This window comes from Umbelopsis ramanniana (genome assembly GCF_025399195.1).
Source record: "Umbelopsis ramanniana AG unplaced genomic scaffold K450scaffold_21, whole genome shotgun sequence".
In the NCBI taxonomy this organism is placed as follows: Eukaryota; Fungi; Mucoromycota; class Umbelopsidomycetes; order Umbelopsidales; family Umbelopsidaceae; genus Umbelopsis; species Umbelopsis ramanniana.
In genome coordinates, this window is record NW_026252107.1 from 88,577 (window position 1) to 102,945 (window position 14,369).

Consider the following 14,369-nt stretch of genomic DNA (forward strand, 5'->3'; position numbering starts at 1 on the left):
CCCATTGACACGGGCTAACGCGGCGACGGCCTTCCCCTAAGGTTTCCGATGCGGAGTATAATTGTGCCGAATGCAACGCGCCACGTTTATTCACAACCTCCATTTTCCTTTTCCATGCTTTGAGTTATTTTCGCCAATCAGCCTCAGCTAAACCCTTTAAGAATGTTCCATCTACGCAGCAGCATAACGTTGGTGGCAATATCACTATAGTTAGAAATGTATGCTACTCTGAGATATACTGCAAGACGTACATAAAGTTTCTTCTATCGAGAGATTATCATTAAATTTGCAAGAACCAATGCTGCTAGTGCTGAAAAAACATTCAGCTACATCAACTGGTTTTGACGTTGTAGGCATTGGTTGAAGAGGTAGGGTTTTTGTGCAAATTGAAGCCAGTGCTTTGAAAGGTTGAAGGCGGGGGAAGAGCCCCATTCGAATTACTGCGAGGCGGCAGTTCAATGTGTTTCGCTACTGGGGAAATTCTTTGTCCGCATCGGTCACGCATTTGTCTGTGTATTTCTAGGAGTGGTGACGGCGTTACACTAAAAAAAAAAGTACATAAACCTGATACTTTTGCTACCTTAACTGTCATCTTTTCTCAAACATGGCTGATCCTATAGACTATATCAAACTTGCCAATGCTCAAGTAGTGATAAACATCTCGGTATCTGCCATCCTTGTCGCCATCTTGGTCTTACAGCTCTTGGTACGCCGTGGATCTGTGAAGCTCCATTATTACTTCCTGTTGGCTGCCAATGTTTTCTCTTTGATTTCAAATGCAATCAGCGAAGGCATTGACAATAGTTATATGGTCTCAAATGGCCCAATTTTAGCACTCGTCATCCTGGGCTATATATCAGACGCCTTCTTCGGCTTGACTGCTGTGCTGGCTCTGCGTCAATTCACGATCTCATATCTGGGAGGGCCAACCTTTGTAATAACCGCCATGTGTAGCCTCGCAATTGCTGCATGTTTAGCCTTTATCATTGTGGCTGGCCTTTACGCTCAATCTATCGTAACCCCAAGTACAGACAATAATGTATACATACTGTACAAAGCTGACTTATGGACCTTCTTCGCGCTATGGGCGTGGTTACTACTGCTTTTGCTGGTTATTCGAATAACATATCACACCAAAGTGCCACACAATGAGAAAAGGAGCACAATCATCAAGACCTTCAGCTTACTTTCGTTGTACATTGTCATGATGTTTGCGTTTTATCTCTATGTTGTAATTACAACATATGAAGAAGAGATCTTGTTTGCACAAGATTTTGGCATCGTGGTCGGTAATGTGATCCTTAATACACTGCTTTATAGGCTCTCTACACTTCTTTTCGTAATGTTTTACAATAAGCTATCGGTAATGACACCACTCCCTCTCGGAAGGGATACACATGAAATCTGTGAGGCATAGATGTAATATACCCTTGCAATACACATATCGTACTAATTTACAATTTCAAACCATTATTCATAATAAAATTCTGATATCACCTCCTACAATTACCAGGTTGATGGTCTGTTTAGCACGTTTGTCTGTTAATAAAGTGACATTTTTGCGATTACCCGGTATAATACACATGTTCTTGAGTCGTCTTTAATCCGTTTTACATTGGCAGCTTCGCTATGACTTTTATAAGGCTACAAGTTTTGCAGCTGAATGTAGGGAGAAGATCAAAATTGGCCATGAAACAAAAAAAATGGTACTTATTTCCAAACATCAATGAGACAACAACTGATAGTAGCTTTTACTGCTCAACTGGAAAGAAGTTACTCAATGTGCTTATGGCTGACCTTGCTCGCCGCTGCGCACAGACTTCCATTTTAGGCAGCCGATACGACCCGTTGTTGAGTGGCTACATCATGTCATACAACTTATTGAGCGGTGAATTGCTCAAGCAGCTTCAATACGGTCTCTCATTTACTTCATCAAATGCAGAAGCTTATCTCGCAATGGTTGTACATTCGGCAAATCCGTATCTGCAGTGTGGCAAAATAGTACTTTACAAACAGAAGTGCTGTTTTCCAGAAAGTAGAGGTTAGTTTTCGCCATTGCAAGGCAAGAGAACGCATCTAATTTTTCTAATCTTACACGAGCCGCAAACGAGAAGCAGCGGCATTCAATACACCAAATGCTGTTCTGGAAAAAAATTGTTATTGACACTTGTACTAAACATTCTGCGCCTTAACATAACTTACTTGCTAGGCGACTTCGTTTTGAAGTTGGTACCTGGCGACAAACGTCTGTGACGATTCGCGATATATTTAGGTTCATGAAGGTAAGTTGATGACCCAAGCGTCGTACAGTAATCTCGATGGAAATAGCTGACATAGGTCTTGCAGTCTTAGGAATTTCGCTACCATTTTCTTTTCTTAGAACACATCGCTTGGTATAGCTGTTGGCTAGCCACATACGTGCAGCCACAGTTCACATGTCCTCATTATAGGTTTGCCACATCAATTCACGCACTAACAATTTACGTCTTCACTTTGTGGAATTATCACTTCAAAACCTAGAACGGTGTTATGCTCTACTAAAACAGATCGACAATGCAGCAATATGTAATGGCAGTGATATACGGGAGATTAAGCAAAGACCATTGCTGCGCCTCTTTCACTACTGGCACGAGTTTCATGGTGACACTGTGTTCCCATCTAAACCTATAAAATGTGCCACACTGCGATTTCTTGTCACCACGCTCATGTTCTCCGGCTTTTCAATCAATTTCACATCGGTCCTTGCTGCCCAGATAAATGCGACGCTTTCTTTTATTGTTGCACAGATTGCAATCTTTTCTTTGCATATCTTTGCAGGTCATGGCATAGGCAGGTCACCTATACGCTTATTACGTAAACTACATCTCATGGTTGCAATTGCACTCTCTGTATTGGTGGCTCAACGACATTGTCCGTGTATCGCATTCGAAGTAGAAGCGGGAATCATGTTTTTTGCCTACATTCTTTTCGTGTGCAATACCCAATACTCAATCCAGCTTATGCGCAACTACAATGAAGCTCGATTCGGCACGGAAAGCCGTATAATAAGCCGCATATGTTCCGTTGTCATATATGCCTCAGTGGCTATCTTCGTAGCGGCAATATGTACCTATATTGCTGAAAGGTACAGCGGTGTGGACCATCAATACTCTTTGGAAACAATAATCCCTTGGGGAATTTCAGTAATCTCTTGGTACCATCCCATGATGATGGTGGTAACGAAATATTGTGATCGAAACAAGGAACCGATGAAAGATATTGAGAAGCCATTCTCTATAAGAATACTTTCCATTGGAAACTCTATCGCTATGTTTTTAGCTTGTGAGGTTCATGGCGTGATTCTGCTGTATCATCCACCGACAACTTGGAAAGGCATGATTGATATCCTTGGAGTGGCTTTCGCAATTGGCGCCGTGTATTATCAATTTACGTCACCTTATATTCTTCTTTTACAAGCACCAATACATGAGCTCCTTAAAATAGAGAAGCTCCCGCTGACGAACGCCGATGACCATTGATGGGTGGTATCAAATTCCAAGTATAAAAATCTACATAGAATAAAAAACTTCATCAAATGAATTGCGGTACGGTTTTCAAATGGCCTTACGTGCCGGCAATGGTTGGCACCAAGGAGGTCCTTGGGGTGTAAGCTTTGTTTCTTCTTAAGTTACCCTCTTCTCTTATGACCACAATATAATAGATAGTGTTTTTCGCTATTAAAAGTTTGGCTTGACCAGGTAAGAATCACAAGATTTTTTTTATGGTTATGGCTCAGGTTTTTATGGATTACATACTCATTTCAAAAGATCATAGACTTTTTTAGTGTACATGGTTCTATATCACGCAAGTTGGTCGGTATGGATCCGTCTTGATTCGACTGGTAGTATGTATCACCATGGAACGATGCCAATGCCAAGGGCCAAGTTGTCGGCGATTAAAACGTAGCCGAGCATGTTGGCATAGGCGCAAGTACTACGCACTTGGCGGACGAGGAATACTATATAATGGCTATGGTCATCAACCTTTGGAATAGCATTCCATCCATCAGAAACAAATCTTATACGCTATAAAGAACATGCCTTTCTTCAAGCACTCTTCAAAATCCTCTGCAAGCTCTACATCTGGTGCTTCTGCCTCTTCCACCAAGACTGCAAGCACAAAGCAAGCAAAGAAAACCGCTCCTCATGTATTCTTTCCCACTTACCCAATGCAACACAGTCCAATCAATCGCATGTAATGCCAATGAAAGCGTTAGAAGCGGCCCTTCTCTCAGCCTTTATGTATTCTAGAACGTTGTACAATTCGCATAAAAATAAATAACATATGTGTCATATGTATCATATTCACACTTCAGCTACCAAAGCACTACTTTGGTAATGCCTTTATACTTTATTAGATTGAAAATTTGTCAGTTACAATAAGCTTTTCGTCTTGCTGTTCAAAGATAGCTTCTATTGCAATCCTTTGTCGAGCAGGGTGAGAAAATCGTTTACACATCGTTACAAGCCATAATTTACCACGCAACATAACAGTGGTATAGAGAATGATAAATAGAAGAAGGAGTGATCTACTGGATCTGCTGTTTACTCTCTTTTTGCCCTGCGATGTGAATGATTTTTGAGAAATATCCTGACCGAAGCTTGACATCGAAGGAAGGATTAGGAAGTCATTCTCGAAGTAATTCCATGCGTTTTGGTGAGTGAGTATATCGTTGTAATTCTAGCGTATGAATTAGATGATTTGCTGTACTTCTCCTATCTATTGACTGGCTGGAGAAAAGTTATTCGTAGTTTGGGAATGAAACTTTTGTGATTGAGCTAGTATTTTATGAAACAGTGACAACCTACTGCTGTTATTTCTCAGGTACCTATCTCTGAGCACCCTACGTTCGAAAAGCCTTGTTTAAAAGGCAGCGATGATGCTTGAGTTAAAAGTTGTCTGCAGTTCATATACTTAATAACATATACAGAAAATGAAAGCTATACTATCTATCAATGTGGTATGAGCTATAAATTTGACTTGGCATCAAAGGGATCTTTCGCAGTAAAAGCCATAGAGGTATTTTTGCAAAGTCACAACTGGTAGTTTGGCTTACTTTTCTCTCCGTCATGATACAAATCTCGGAAGATGCATCACAAAACCTAGCTAAAGGTCTGACAGACCAGATCGTCCCCACACTCGACCTGCTGAATCGACGACTTACGATACTCGAGTGAGTTCACGTTCGGTATTTCAAACCAGTTGAAGTATTATGCTCATTCTCGAGATTAGGTCCCAGCAGCAGGAGCTTTTAGATAGCCTACACGTCGCTAGCGATTCGACGTTAACAGAACTGGATCTCACTAATATCAAAGAAACTGTATGTAATCGGTAGATGTGCGCTGGCTGTTAATTGTTGGGCTGTTCTGACACGTCTTATGTCTATTGCGAGGCAGATGGCGAAAATTTCAATATACCGCGACAAAGTTTTGTACATAGATGCTACCTCCAAGTCATTAAATATCAGATCTCGTCAGTTGAAGGAGAAAGCAGCAAACCTTCATACAGCGCGAACTAATTACGATGCGCAAGCAGCAAGCTCGAAACAGAGGAATCAAGAGCACGACATGTCGGTTGCCGCAAAAGTCGTTATACCCCCCAGTCCAATCGCGGCGTCACCAACTTCCAACAGCCCTGCATTGGACTCAGGTTCATCATCACCAGCAGTGGAAGATAATCAAACATCCCTTGTTGCAGTGCTGGAGGATGCGGTGCCAACAGATAGTGCTAGTACGACTTCACAAATCAAAAAGAAGAAGAAGGCAAAACCAAAGCGACGAGAAGCTATTATAGACGAAGGACCTATCAAGCGGCCTGTATCGTCATCTAATATCGCTAAAGGATTACGTCCATCACCGACACCACCACCACAGTAAATAATCAAGCCAACCATGCATATGGTTTTAAAAAAAAACTGCAATATGAGTTGCTGTTTGTACAAGTTGCGAATAAATATACTATATACAAGCGAATAGGAATGTATCGCAATCGAGTAAGGATCGAGTAGACATCGATAAGTGGTTGAGCAATGGTCAAGAATGAGGTTGAGTGCAGGCGTGATTGGGACAAAGTCAGTGGTAAGAGTACAAGATAGTTGCTAAGGCACGTAGATACAGGATACATGTGAAAAATGAAAGGAGAGTAAATAGGCAACTGAATGGCTTGGTCAAAGGTCGCTTGGTGCGTGGTTATCGCCCTCTGGCTGATGAGGATCTTCGTCTTCCTCAAACTCGATTCCTTCGAGATCGAACAAGTCATCCAAGTCGAACATGATTACCGTGACGGCCAGCATGATCAACAAAACCTTTGGTCGAAGCACTTGCTTTGTAAATTGCATAATGAGATCCGATAACAAAAACCCTTGCGAGCCTCTGTATTGCGAATATATAACTTGAAACGGGAACATTCCTGGAAATGAGGATAAGGTGGCCATTATGAAGACATAGAAGGTGGGACAAAAGCTACCGGTTCCCAAACACAAAAAATCCAAAATTATGTCAAGTCATTGTCTTATGAACATTTTTATTGCCGCCAAATTTCGATTCAATGCTGACATGCTACTAAATTATGGGCGAATAACAACACGAACGTATGGGACCTATTCACAAAGCAATACAAAATTAGAGGCGTGAGATCGATTAGTCATAACACGATATATGGTTTAAACTCACGTCGACATCCTCATCATCCCTGTCGTTGACGCAAATTTCCACAACGACAGCCCTCACATGAGGTGGAATTGGCTTCTTGGAAACCGTTTCGATTAACTTCGACATCCTATAAAAGAAAACAACATTAATACACATTTCCATGAGCCGATTGTGAGACCGTGAAATTCAACGTTAAGACTTACTTCATAGGAAGTCGCTCTTCCAACTTCTTCTTGGGCATGAAGAAGGAGTAAAGCATGGATACACCAGATGAAAGCATAGTAACCTCCAGTTGATGCTCATTCTTGAAGTAGTCAATGATTTCTTGTAGTGTCACATCACCCTGGATGTCGAATCTATCCCACAGGCTGAACTTCTGGTCGTGGTACTCTAGTTGAGGAGCAGCAATAGGTTCTGAGAAACCAAAGAATGGTAACGCCAAGTTGACAAAACCGTTCTTGTAATCCTCAATCTTGTCCTTTCCGTCCAGAATCTTGTACAATTCGAGACACACTAAACCTGTAACCAAGGCGGTCGTAGTAGCAATGGCAGGAATAATCTTGCCGGCAATGAATTTGGTCTTATGACGGTCGGCAGGTGTAATGCCATAGTTCAAAGCACGCAAGTTGGAGGCAGCGGTGATGAAATCAATGTGGAAGTTAGAATCGTCATCCTTTTCGAATTCTGATGGGTTGAGACGGAATCCGGCAAAGTCTTTAGCGGGGGGCAAGCTGGAAATGATCTCATCCAATTCGTCCTCATCAGAAGTCTGAGGTTGTTGAGCTTCATTTTCTTGTACTTGAATCTTGACACCTTGCTTAGGCTTGAATTCAGGCACCTTAATGTTCTGAAGCTCACGCTCAAAGTATTCTCTATCAGTTTCTCCCTTAAGGCCAAAGTTGAATGCATGAAGATTGGCAGCAAAAACAACAAAGTCCATGTGGATAGGGTTCTTGGGATCGAAGGCAATTGGCTCGGGAGCGCGCTTAGGACCGGACCAGAAGAGCTGACCAGTGGATGTGACTGAATCCTTGGGGAAGTTGAACAAAAGCTGTTGGATGTTGTTGTTATAGTATTCCTCAAACTTCATACGTGCCCATTCGATACATTCGGTGAACGACAATGGTTTCTTGGTAACGAGGTAATCGCGAATGCTTTCCAAAACTTCTTTTTGGTTACCACCTTGCTTCAACGTAGCTTCAACAAAGTTTGGCTGGGAAAGGTAAAGGTTGACATTCTCTGCAGGCTGCTTGAAGAAACCTTCAAATAGATCTCTTGCCCATTGGATAGTGTGCTCAATAGCATTGGGGAAATTCTTAAGAGTACAGATAGGGATGGACTTCTCCGGGGGATCTTGGGAAGAAGAATATGATTCAGTCAAGAAAGGAATCACCACCTGAGTATTACCCTTGGTACCCAAAGTGCCAGATTCCAAGAGGGGCTTGCGGTAATATACACATCGTCGATCAACGTAGGTTCGGGCCTCAACGTTATCCAAAGCATTCGTCACGCCATCCAGAGCCTCAAAGAACTTATCATCATAGATATTTTCAGATTCGGGTCCAACACGTTCTTGGTATGTTTCTATCTTTCCATTCATGTCTGGGTTCATCTTGGTGATGGCCTTGGACGCACATACAGATTTAAGTTGCTATGAGGTGTTGAAGTTAGCTTGCGAGCGATGACAGGTTTGTATCGTAAAATACTTATACTTACTCCAACGTCGGTATTGCGGAACAAAAATTGTCTATTCAAGTTACTCTTTTCGATGGTGTCCATATCAGTTATGAAAATTCGGCCATTTGCACCTGTACCGAGACCCATCATAGCCCAGTTCTTCATCATTTCACAGCCAATAGCACCAGAACCGACGAGGAATTCCTTAGTATCTGCGATTTTCTGTTGGAAGTCTCTACCGAAAACTGCGATCTGGCCGTCATAACGTGATCCAATGGGGGCACAATTTTCCTCAGTCAAAGGGTAGTTCTTTGGCAATGATTCTAATGAATCAAAGTACATGTACTGGTCGATAGGATGGAATTTACCGCTAACGGACTAAAACCGATCGAATGATTGAGTACACCGAGCATCTATACTACATACCATTCGTCAGGAACTTACCTTGAGCACTTCTTGAGCGACAAGACCGCCAAAAACAGCTACCATAGGAGAAACTTCTCCAGCAGCACCATATGCGAACTGCTTGATCAACTTCTCGTCCAATTCTGTTTTGATACCCAATTTTTCGTTCAATTGTTGAGTGGTTTGCCATATTTCTTCGGCATCCTGCTCGTTACGTGGCTTGGGAAGGCGGTTGTTCTTAGCTTCGAATTCATGGAGAGCTTGGAAGGCTAAGTGCAATTGCAATGGGCGATCGAACTTGGCGAAATCAGAATCAACGTATTTAGGACTTGAAATCGATTCCCGGAATGATTTCTGTAAGTACATAGCCAGTTAGTTAATGACCATATCATAAAGAACGACACATTCTGAAAATGCTTACGAAATCGAGGTATTTTGGCATTTTGACCTGCGTGAACAGACCGCCGGACTTATAATCAGAGAAGCTGGAGGTGTCACCAATAGAGAAGGTATATGGTCCTAAAAAAGGTGATTAGTATTTATGAACACTGTTCGATTTGAGAATTCGCTCTATACATACCCAAAACCTTCACGGCTCTAGGCTTCATTTCATTGAGTTCAGTCATGCCTTGAACTTCGGTGAAAGAGACATAGTCGCCATCTTCCAGTCCATGGCGAGTTTCATCCAAGCAAGTCACAACACCTTCCTTTTCCTTCAACACATCAGCAACCATGCCAGTCAATGGGTTCTCTCCAGTTGCATCAATCACTTCGAAATTTTTTCCAAAGTCATTGAAAACTCGGCTGAATACCAAAATATGGAAAGGGGTGACATTTAGTAATGGCTCATTTTAATAAGCCTGGTATTACTAAGCTTGGACTTACCTGAAAAGACCTCGGACTTCTGTAGAGATGAAGTTGATACCATTAGCATGGCAAAAGTCGTCGATCTCCAGTTGTTGTGCCAATGGCAGCTCAGTTACAACAACACACTTGTATTTCTTAAGGTCCTCTACTTTGAGCTGTCCATCAAATACATGTACGGGTACGTATTGGTTGAGTTCTGCTAGGCGAGGCTGAGATACAGCAGCGCGTGGTTTGCCAATATCCTCTTCCGTCAAAAAGAACTAAGGGAGTGGTTAGATCAAGTTTCCAATGAAGATATGCAATCGGGGGGATGATCATACTTGAGTTGACAAATCAGATATTTGGACAGGAGCAGGGTCGTAAAGAGTGACGCTCTTTACTCCGGCAAGAATGACATTCTTAGCTGGAGAAAACGCATTAGCTTACGGATAAAACTTCTTATCAAATGGATGAACTTATCGTACCGATTTCAACACCAAGGCCCTTCAAGCCAATAATCAGAACGTGAGCAACGCTCATTTTCTGCATGGCTTCGTGACCGAGCACGTAGCTATCAAAGACGTGAACAATAAGATATGAGGCGCTCATTACGCAGTCCACGTACAGAAAGGTCCACTTACAGTTGGCGTGAATAAAGCCCTTCGTCAATAGTATTTTCAGCGTCTAATTGCATGGTTAACAATGAAGTATAAATGACTCATTGGCTTCGTGACGACTTCGCCATATTGCTGACCATATCATCGGCACGTGATCTGTGCGTAGGTATTGCATTTTTTGTTGGCCCACATTGGAAATTTTTCTCTCTCCACAACTTATTTCCGTTTGGTACGTATGGCTACCGACACACCAGTATCCGATATCATAGAATCATTACAAGCGCAGGTAGAAGAGCTGAAGATGATAGCAGCTGGTAAAATTTCACTCATGTGACAAGGTGTATCATGCATATAGTAGTGAACAGCGTTTGTTGTTTAGAATATCAAAATGGAAGCACGTCGAAACACGTAGATGCAGCATCCGCGGCCGGAGTTGAGTCCACCATCTTACTACAACAAGAGCTTCAGGAACTTCAAGTCAAATATGATAAAGCCAATTACCGTATTGAGATGCTTTGCAGAGCACTAGATGAAAAGGATTTGCTGCTAAAGTCTTTGCGAAAGGCATGATCCTATAATAGTTGAAATGTTCAATACGTGCGTGTACTATAATTATGAATACATCAATGCTTTTTAAAATGCTTATTCTGGGGTATGCAATGGGTGGGCAAGGTTAAAGAAACATATAGGGTCCTCCTGATATACAGCATTCACTGAGTTTACGCAAGACATTTTGTTCAACCAACACAAGGAATAATTGCTAAAATATAAACTCAAACTTTTTTATATAATACATGCAACTAAAAAGATTACAAACAAATTTAACGGTAACGACGAAGAGACAAGGTGTTTCTTCGCTTCCAGTTGGCACGACGGCCAGAGCCAATGGTCTTGTTGAAACCATGTCCCTTTCCGTGACCACGGTTCTTCTTGCCAATGGCAGTAAGACCGCGAGCTTCACGGTGCTTGTGAACAGGGTTGACGATCCAGTTGATGCGAGCATCACGACGGATAGCCTTGTGCTGGGGATCAACAAGAATGACTTCGAAGTACTTGTAGGTAGCATCCTGGTTAACCCAGTATGAGTTAAGGACTCTCAAGTTAGCGCACTTGCGGCCGACACGCTCTTCAGCGGTGGCTTGCAATGAGCGCTGGTACTTGAGGTGGTTGATACCCTGGTTAACGGGCTTACCGAAAGTAGCGCCCTTGGGAGCAGTTCTCTTACGGTTACCACGACGAACGCGGATACGGTAGATAACATAGCCTTGCTTAGCCTAAGAGGAAACAGTTTAGTAAGGAGTTCGGTTGGTGACCTGAAAGAAAAAAAAAAGAGAGTAAAAGCACACCTTATAACCCAAGCGACGAGCCTTATCAGGACGAGAAGGACGCGAGGCACGATGGATCACATTCAATTGTCTAAAAAATACATTACCAAAAATGTCTTACGGTCAATTAAATGCTTGCAGAGGTAACATTGATATTCATCGGAAGAACTTTAACCAATTGCTCATGGGAGACAATATGGTGTTCAAGCCTAAATGGAGTCAAAGCTCCCAATGTACCTGTATTCCCAGCATCGGACACGAAGCAAGAAACGGAAAACGTCAGATTGCTTCTTCTTGTAGAGTTCTTCGAGATATTTGTAGGCTAAGAGCGAGGTAATTCGATGAGTATTTCTGTCCTTCGTTCAGATGATGTACCGCGCGCAATACTAACCTCCCATGGCAAATTATGTGGATGGATGGATGGATGGATAAAGGGCTGTATAAATCAAGGGTAGGGAAAAGATATTTCTACAGGCAGGCACAAAATTTCAAAAACACTATGATCACGTGCATAAATGCTGACGTCAAGATACTTCAATGACCGACCACTTGGGTGCTTCATTTCAGACCTGGTAGAATATCACTTGCACAAGCCTACACAGTGTTAAGTCTCCCTATGCAAACCGAATTGACATAAAGCTAAAGATATCTGACAGCAAAGAGGTTTATTATTGACGATTACGGAAGTGGACGTTTCATGTCAAATTGGTTGTGGTATCCAGTGCTGAGTCCAGCTTAAATGCAGGGGAAAAAAAAAAGTTGGTGAAAAAGAATAAGAACAAATGAGTGAGGACTATACTTTGGTATAAAGAAAAGAAATGATGTCTTTGCCATCATTTTCAGTTTGAATGGATGAAAAAGAACTGGTTTTGATGTCGGGTATGGACAGATAACAAGTTGAATTGGGGGGAACAACAATACACAATATTTATACATCTTCCATGTCTTCCATGTCATTATCACCGTCGCCGTCGCCGTCACCGTCGCCGTCACCGTCAACATCACCATCTATTTCCATGTAGATAGTGTCATTTTGTAAAGACTGCATGGTTGTTTGGCGAAAGTCTGGCATGACATGTGAGGGGGGTATATCATCCAAAGTGTTGTGCAATGGACGGATTCGAGTAAAATAGTTTCGTAGGTCTCGTACACCTTTTCCACTGAATACACAAAATGCGCTTCGTTGTTGGGGATTAAAATCTCTAGGAGGTGGACGGCAAAATCGTTGAAAATCACGTCGCAAAAAAGGTAGAACGCCAGTCAAACTTAAATGAGTTAAGCGATGGCATGATCGAACAAGGTGGGTAATAGACGGGACTGTGAGCTTTGTACAATAACTGAGATGCACTCTCTCCAAAGAATTCGTCATACGTGAAAGGTTGGTGAGAGAGAAAATGGCTTCATCTGTGATGTTTTGGCACTTGACTAAGCCAATACGCTTCAATTTTGGAAGAATGGCCAATTCCATGACTGCGCGATCCGTAAGTTGTATGCAGCAAGCAAGATCCAGGTAGCGTATCCGCATACATTGATGCGCAAGTTGTATGATGGACCGATCGGTCAGTTTGTCACAATGTCCAAGATGGAGATAATGAAGGTGTCGGCCAAGTCTGCAGATGGAAAAAACAGACTCGTCTGTGATCTTGTCGCATTTGTTTAATATCAAATTTCGTATTTTGGGAGCAGCTTTCACGATGACTGCGACACTTTGGTCGGTAATAGCATTTACATTCGTCAAGTCGAGTATGCGGAGCTGGTGGTAAAATCCAGGAGGTTTGGTTGCCAGAGCTGATTGTGTAAAGGCGGTGTCGAGAATTCGTCTGCATTGGTTGATACGGAATTCTCTCAGTTCTGAGCAATGCTGAAAGATAGCTATAAGAGCATCATTGCTTATCAAATGACAATTCATGAGATCGATTTCTAATAAAACCTTGCAATGTGTAGCCAGTGCAATAGCGGAGCGATCAGTCAGATGAACACAGTTGCTCAGCTTTATCTGCAAATCGCAAAGTAGGATGAATATCCATCTAGACATAAGCAAGGAACACAACAAACAAAAATTACATACCCGTCTTAAAGCTGGACATTTCTCAGCAATTCTAACAATGCTTTCATCATGGATTTGCACAGACTCAGGATGCTCGTGAGTGTCCTTGCACATACTGAGATTTAATCCTTGCAACCTTGGGCACTTTTCTGCAATAGCCAGAATAGCGGTGTCCGTAACATTGACGACATCACTCAAGTCAACCGATATCAAGTTCTGACCAACTTTGTTCTGTAATAAGGCAAGCACTCCGCTGTCGGTAAGTCTTGTACACCCTGCTAGCGTTATTCTCTCCAGTCGGTGACAGCCTGCTAAACAAGACAATGTGGAGTCAAAGATATCGCTAGAGAGATTTGATAGATTGAGACGTCGTATCATCGATGGATAGGGAAACATGAGCGTAGAAGGTTCTTGGCGCAAGAGTGAACTGCAGAGTGCCAAGGTTGACGCAGACTGGAAGCCTGGCTTGAACCATAGTACTTCCAAAGCCAAATAACACCATGTTTTGCAGACAAGACTACAGCTGTATACGTCCGACATTGCAGTGATTTGCTTCAAAATGGAATATATAATCTCTGATGGTAGGTTTTGCGCATAGGACGCTGTGGACGAGTCAACAATCATAAGATTCTTCTCCATTTCGACATTGGACGATAAAGAAGTGACACTCGATGATGCCGAGCTGGGTGCGGAACCAAAATGAGTAGGAGATGGAGTGTTGTTACGATCTGGAGTGTGCGCAGAAGGTAACATTATGATCAAG

At 42.3% G+C, this 14,369-nt stretch overlaps 7 protein-coding genes across 7 annotated transcripts; 3 read left to right on the plus strand and 4 right to left on the minus strand.

The window, feature by feature from the left end:
* Positions 1 to 603: 603 nt before the first annotated feature.
* Positions 604 to 1,523, plus strand: K450DRAFT_237008 (uncharacterized protein; the record flags this gene model as incomplete). Its single annotated transcript, XM_051588353.1, has 1 exon — positions 604 to 1,523. A coding segment is annotated over one exon (814 nt), but the record flags the coding sequence as incomplete, so codon positions are not given.
* Positions 1,524 to 3,905: 2,382 nt separating this feature from the next.
* On the plus strand, positions 3,906 to 4,332 carry K450DRAFT_237009 (uncharacterized protein). Its single transcript, XM_051588354.1, has one exon. It carries the CDS (start codon positions 4,076 to 4,078, stop codon positions 4,235 to 4,237), a length of 162 nt encoding a protein of 53 aa, XP_051445441.1. The 5' UTR covers positions 3,906 to 4,075; the 3' UTR covers positions 4,238 to 4,332.
* Positions 4,333 to 5,078: 746 nt separating this feature from the next.
* K450DRAFT_237011 (uncharacterized protein) lies at positions 5,079 to 6,060 on the plus strand. The gene is made up of 3 exons (XM_051588355.1): positions 5,079 to 5,212; positions 5,272 to 5,359; positions 5,436 to 6,060. The coding sequence occupies exons 1-3, from the start codon at positions 5,109 to 5,111 to the stop codon at positions 5,913 to 5,915; spliced, it is 672 nt and encodes a 223-aa protein (XP_051445442.1). The 5' UTR covers positions 5,079 to 5,108; the 3' UTR covers positions 5,916 to 6,060.
* K450DRAFT_237013 (uncharacterized protein) lies at positions 6,061 to 6,510 on the minus strand. Its single transcript, XM_051588356.1, has one exon. The coding sequence runs from the start codon at positions 6,470 to 6,472 to the stop codon at positions 6,206 to 6,208; it is 267 nt and encodes an 88-aa protein (XP_051445443.1). The 5' UTR covers positions 6,473 to 6,510; the 3' UTR covers positions 6,061 to 6,205.
* A 21-nt stretch (positions 6,511 to 6,531) lies between these two features.
* On the minus strand, positions 6,532 to 10,445 carry K450DRAFT_237017 (uncharacterized protein). The gene is made up of 11 exons (XM_051588357.1): positions 10,259 to 10,445; positions 10,103 to 10,188; positions 9,959 to 10,041; positions 9,657 to 9,898; positions 9,352 to 9,575; positions 9,193 to 9,290; positions 8,811 to 9,125; positions 8,406 to 8,744; positions 6,893 to 8,340; positions 6,711 to 6,816; positions 6,532 to 6,637 (listed from the first exon to the last, which is right to left on the minus strand). The coding sequence occupies exons 1-11, from the start codon at positions 10,309 to 10,311 to the stop codon at positions 6,605 to 6,607; spliced, it is 3,027 nt and encodes a 1,008-aa protein (XP_051445444.1). The 5' UTR covers positions 10,312 to 10,445; the 3' UTR covers positions 6,532 to 6,604.
* A 528-nt stretch (positions 10,446 to 10,973) lies between these two features.
* K450DRAFT_237021 (uncharacterized protein) lies at positions 10,974 to 12,183 on the minus strand. The gene is made up of 4 exons (XM_051588358.1): positions 11,951 to 12,183; positions 11,797 to 11,881; positions 11,581 to 11,650; positions 10,974 to 11,508 (listed from the first exon to the last, which is right to left on the minus strand). The coding sequence occupies exons 1-4, from the start codon at positions 11,955 to 11,957 to the stop codon at positions 11,056 to 11,058; spliced, it is 615 nt and encodes a 204-aa protein (XP_051445445.1). The 5' UTR covers positions 11,958 to 12,183; the 3' UTR covers positions 10,974 to 11,055.
* Positions 12,184 to 12,487: 304 nt separating this feature from the next.
* K450DRAFT_173615 (uncharacterized protein) lies at positions 12,488 to 14,230 on the minus strand (the record flags this gene model as incomplete). The annotated part of the gene is made up of 2 exons (XM_051584180.1): positions 12,488 to 13,555; positions 13,628 to 14,230. 2 exons carry the CDS (start codon positions 14,228 to 14,230, stop codon positions 12,488 to 12,490), a joined length of 1,671 nt encoding a protein of 556 aa, XP_051445446.1.
* Positions 14,231 to 14,369: the final 139 nt, after the last annotated feature.

What these genes read in the sequence shown, in the direction of transcription:
- K450DRAFT_237009 (XM_051588354.1), top strand. Translation starts at nt 4,076, where the DNA reads ATGCCTTTCTTCAAGCACTCTTCAAAATCCTCTGCAAGCTCTACATCT.
- K450DRAFT_237011 (XM_051588355.1), top strand. Translation starts at nt 5,109, where the DNA reads ATGATACAAATCTCGGAAGATGCATCACAAAACCTAGCTAAAGGTCTG. An exon ending in CGACGACTTACGATACTCGA is followed by an intron (nt 5,213 to 5,271) that starts GTGAGTTCACGT and finishes TCTCGAGATTAG; the next exon opens with GTCCCAGCAGCAGGAGCTTT. An exon ending in TCACTAATATCAAAGAAACT is followed by an intron (nt 5,360 to 5,435) that starts GTATGTAATCGG and finishes ATTGCGAGGCAG; the next exon opens with ATGGCGAAAATTTCAATATA.
- K450DRAFT_237013 (XM_051588356.1), bottom strand. Translation starts at nt 6,472, where the DNA reads ATGGCCACCTTATCCTCATTTCCAGGAATGTTCCCGTTTCAAGTTATA.
- K450DRAFT_237017 (XM_051588357.1), bottom strand. Translation starts at nt 10,311, where the DNA reads ATGCAATTAGACGCTGAAAATACTATTGACGAAGGGCTTTATTCACGC. An exon ending in GGGCCTTGGTGTTGAAATCG is followed by an intron (nt 10,042 to 10,102) that starts GTACGATAAGTT and finishes CGTTTTCTCCAG; the next exon opens with CTAAGAATGTCATTCTTGCC. An exon ending in TCGCTCAAGAAGTGCTCAAG is followed by an intron (nt 8,745 to 8,810) that starts GTAAGTTCCTGA and finishes GATCGGTTTTAG; the next exon opens with TCCGTTAGCGGTAAATTCCA.
- K450DRAFT_237021 (XM_051588358.1), bottom strand. An exon ending in GTCCGATGCTGGGAATACAG is followed by an intron (nt 11,651 to 11,796) that starts GTACATTGGGAG and finishes TGTATTTTTTAG; the next exon opens with ACAATTGAATGTGATCCATC. An exon ending in CTCGTCGCTTGGGTTATAAG is followed by an intron (nt 11,509 to 11,580) that starts GTGTGCTTTTAC and finishes GTTTCCTCTTAG; the next exon opens with GCTAAGCAAGGCTATGTTAT.